Source organism: Trachymyrmex septentrionalis, unplaced genomic scaffold (assembly GCF_001594115.1).
Source record: "Trachymyrmex septentrionalis isolate Tsep2-gDNA-1 unplaced genomic scaffold, Tsep1.0 scaffold24, whole genome shotgun sequence".
NCBI classification, from domain to species: Eukaryota; Metazoa; Arthropoda; class Insecta; order Hymenoptera; family Formicidae; genus Trachymyrmex; species Trachymyrmex septentrionalis.
The window spans coordinates 1946505-1950950 of record NW_017305397.1 but is presented as its reverse complement, the minus strand read 5'-3'; the positions used below and the strand labels follow the sequence as shown (position 1 = coordinate 1950950).

General features: G+C 30.9%; 1 protein-coding gene across 1 annotated transcript in view; it reads right to left on the bottom strand.

Moving 5' to 3' along the window:
* Positions 1-3849: 3849 nt before the first annotated feature.
* Positions 3850-4446, bottom strand: part of LOC108748599 (transient receptor potential channel pyrexia-like) — a 4629-nt gene continuing 4032 nt past the window's right edge. Inside the window, exons 8-9 of the mRNA XM_018486838.1 lie at positions 4130-4389; positions 3850-4036 (exon numbers count right to left, since the gene is read on the bottom strand). Coding sequence (XP_018342340.1) covers positions 3850-4036; positions 4130-4389 — 447 coding nt within the window. The remainder of the gene's footprint in view (positions 4037-4129; positions 4390-4446) is intronic.

Genomic DNA, 4446 nt, shown 5'->3' with positions numbered 1-4446 from the left:
ATTTTATAATATCTTATCGAATTGAGAAACTTATCGAGTAATATATTCATTGATTGAAAAATAAAAATGGCGGGATCGTTATGAATTTATTATCCAACACGCGATGTGCTTCTGTTCGAAGCTATTAGGGCAGGTGCACACCATGATTTCTTCAGCCACGGAAGAACGATATTTATGATAATTTATGTCCGCTACCGCTCGTCGTAACTAATTTCAGTGTTTAATTAATATATTGTCGAAAAGATACCCAAAGCTGATATTTCATGTGTCGTACGACCAAAGCTTTTCAAGCCTGTTGATTGGCTATAGAACAGAGACGTTCTCGGATCTTTCTGCCCTGCAGCAGGCTCCAAACAACAGGCTTGAAATCTTTGTCATACGACACACGAAATATTAGACTATGAACGTTACTGAGTAAACTTATTGTTAATGTAGATGCATGCTGTGAAAATTATACATCTATGCGACTTAATGGTAAGTTTTTACTTTCAATTTTAAATATTTTGTTATATAATTTTCACAATGCGCGTGGCTTAACTAATAAAAAACAATCTTTAGCACATCGGGACGTTTTTGCCACGCGGTTGTCCAACTGCATGGATAGAAAAATATTATACATACTGCACGCAAGTATATAATATATAATAATTTTTCTAAGTATTTGAAAAGCTAGTTCATAATATCCGCAAATCTATCATAAGTCTACCACAAGTAGCAAATTTGTTTAAAATATATTCTTAAAAACCTAATGAGTTTAATTCTTCAAACAAGATTATTTATTAAATTAAATAAGTTTAGTTTGCTCATTATATAAAATAATTTTTTCGATCAATTTTATATTATTCTTTAAAAGAAAATTCTTGTTTTGAGTATATGATAATAAATTTTTCTAAAATTTGTGAGAAGTATATTTTAAGTGATTATTATCAAGAACGTGTTCTTTGCTATAATTATTATCTAAAAGGAAGAAAGTAAATGGAGTAATCATTTTTTTTAACAATAGAATGATATTTTTCTGTACATTATCAAATTTGTAGTGTCAAATTTATCGTTATTTTTTTTACTAAAACGATAATTAAATTTGACACTATCGAATCAATATATTTGACACTGTGTAATGTCAAATGTAATCATTGTTTTAGTATAAAATAACGTGATTGAGTAGGAGCAGTGGCGACTCACATTAAGTTAAATTTGACACCATAGATTTAACAGTGTATGTGAACGATACTTCCAACAGTTAAAAATGACTCATTACGATCTACAAGTGGATTATTTTTGTTAATAATAGTGAATCTGAAAAAGACTCAAAACGTATATATATATATATAATTATTATATTGAATATCGTTCTGTTTTTTAATGCACGTTTATATTACTTATTTTAATTAATTAACTAATTTTGCGCAATAATTTCTACACTTGACTTTTATTTGCCGATGTTTTTATATACTTATTTTAAAATTATATGCTGTGTTAAAAAATGAATATCATAAATCATTCATCAATGACTATAAGAAACTGCAGATTTTAAAAAAAATTACACGCATCTCGTTTGGAGTTTTTTTCTAATACAATTTTACTTTAAATAGTCATACTATACCTACTTTTCCAATACGATTTGTGCGTGCGATAAAGAGAAGAGGGTATTGCCACGCGTATAAATCTCCTCTGTACTTTTATCTTGTATGGTAGTTCATGCAGAGAGATCATATTGAGTGTGCATATTTCGCATTTCTAAAAATTATGTACAAGTCGAGAGGGAAAATCCGGAATAGCCCGTGTTTCCAGTAGAAAATCAGAGAAAACAGCGCTGCATGTTTCCGACGCTCTTCCGAAATTACGACGATACCGCCGAATCGCGGTACGTGCCGCTGAAACGCCGTTGAAACATATACATGGATCCCGACATACAAGCGAATTTAATACGTCATGAAAGCATCTAAATTCGCATCGCCTATGAAAGCCGGCCTCCTCTCGCGAGTCTCTTTCAGTGAATTTTTCGACTCTCGCTTTTTGCCGCCGTTGTTCCTTTTTACACCGCCTAAACTAAATTTTAGCCGCATCACTCTACGAGTGCAGCTCTTTCATAATTTTAATAAATTTTTAATTAGTCTCGCAAACTTTACGAATGCAATGGATCTATCGTAGCACTGACTACTGCATGATTAATATACGCTTAAAAATGAGTGCGAATATTTAAACATTTCGATATATATTCGTTCTATTGCGATTCATGTGATATAATAAAGTATAATTTGATCACGAAACAGAATTCAAATAAAATTCCGTCGTACATTGAGAAAAATATATATGTAATCCTAAATTTCAAATAAATATTTATTTGAATAGTACCAACTAAATATTTATTAAACATAAAAATATATTTATTTGATACAAAAAACATTAATTTGGTTTAACAAGCACTTCTTTTTGTCAAGTAAATATTTATTTATTGTAAATAAATGTTTTAGTTGCTACTATTTAAATAAATATTCAATTTAAGATAGATATATATATTTTTTTTTTCTCGGTGAACTTTTTATGATATAGACTTTTATCTTTCGTTGCATCATTAGTAGAATTCTATAAAATTATTATCCAGCTCCTATACGTAATAAAGGATTAAATAGGAATACTAGAAACGAGTAAGACAAAATTGCACATTTTATAGTGGGAGTTTGCTGCTGCCATACCATATACCGTTGGGAAAGAGCGTACATTTTGCAAATATACTTATCCGGCTTATAATTTATGCTCCGCAATATTTTTCGGCTGCGTAATTCTCGGCTGCTGCTGCTGCTGCTGCTGCTGCATCGCGAGTAATACGCGTGGCTATTTAGTAGTCGGATATATGGAGACGTGAACACGCAAAACCCGCCAGTTAAATACACATCATGGTTGAAAAATAAAAAAATCTTTAATACCGGAATATATCCAGAGATACGACAGCGCGTGTCGCATTCGAACATTACGTTGGACGCGACGAAACGACGATCTAGCGTTTTACATACCGTTAATATCGTTAATTATTGTTTAATTTAGCTTTATCAATTATGTTTAGATTTCGCTCCTGATCGTCACTCTAAATTTTGCTTTAATGAAATTAAAAATAGGACTCAGGTCTCTCTATGTCTTTAATATCATAAACGTATTGAAATCGTCACTTGAATGATAGAAGAAAAGACAATAACGTGTAAAATCAACAATGTGAATAAATAATGAAAATTTAATTGTACCGAACAAATTAAAATTCATTAAATGCTTGATATGAATCATGATTATAGATTCCAGGCGGATAGCTGCAAAGAATTCGAACGATTTGAACTAGTTTCGTAGTGACATCTGTATGATATATCTGTTAGGTCTCTTTAGTCCTAATTTTACTGAGAAGATAAAACGGATCGCTGACTTACCATTATGTGTAAGGGTTGTGCAGGTGCATTTTGCTTTCCAAATTTTATTCTATAGAAAATATGTTGTTTTAATTAAAAAAATGTGTGATACATACACTGAGAAAAAAATGTATTAAATTTTAATAAATATAATTGTTTGAATATTACTGATATATAACATTTATTTACGGAAAATAAATATTTCCTAAATAGAAAATAATAATAGTTAAATCAAATTTGTGATTGACTTGTATAAAATAAATATATATATTTAGTAAATATTCAACTAGTATTATTCAAACAAATATTTATTCAAATTTAGTACATTTTTTTCTTAGTGTAGTAAGGTAAATTTTTGTATAGCACTTTAATTAATGATCGTAAATATTGTTGCCTACAGGCTAACATCCAGTATACTAAAAACGATTATAATGTTGCAAGTACATGCAATGTATTAAGTATTTATAAATCTTTTCTGGACAGGTTTTCTTTTGAGTCCGCGTCGTTTCGGCAATCTTCGATCTGTCAAATTACGATAGTTGTACACACAATGTGTTTTCAATTCCCGGATTTCTTCCTCTAAATTGGTTAGTATGGAAGTCAGCTTCGTATCGTCAGTTTCTACGTTTTTATCCGTTAAACTAAAAAATAATACGGCGCTACGTTAGGTAGCTTCAATTTCCGATATTATAAGTAGGAAAAAATATATTTTGCATAAATTGCATAATCCATACTTATTGTTCTTGGTGGCTAACAAAAATAAGGCGTCTATCAGATCGGCGGAAATCTTAGGAGGCGGCTCCGTAAAATGACTCATATGATGAAAATAATTTTCACGAGAGACCAGCGTAATTTTTGTGGGAATATCGCGTCTCGAGTGCAACAGCATTCTTAAGCGGGGATGTAGCCAATTGCTACGAAAGATTCGATGTGATGTCACCCTTTCTAAATGTGCGACAAACTCCGCTTGTTTCAATAATCGACGTATGTGGCCCTAATATGATAATATTAATTCCGATACTGATTAATCCTGACTAATCTGCATTTTTGC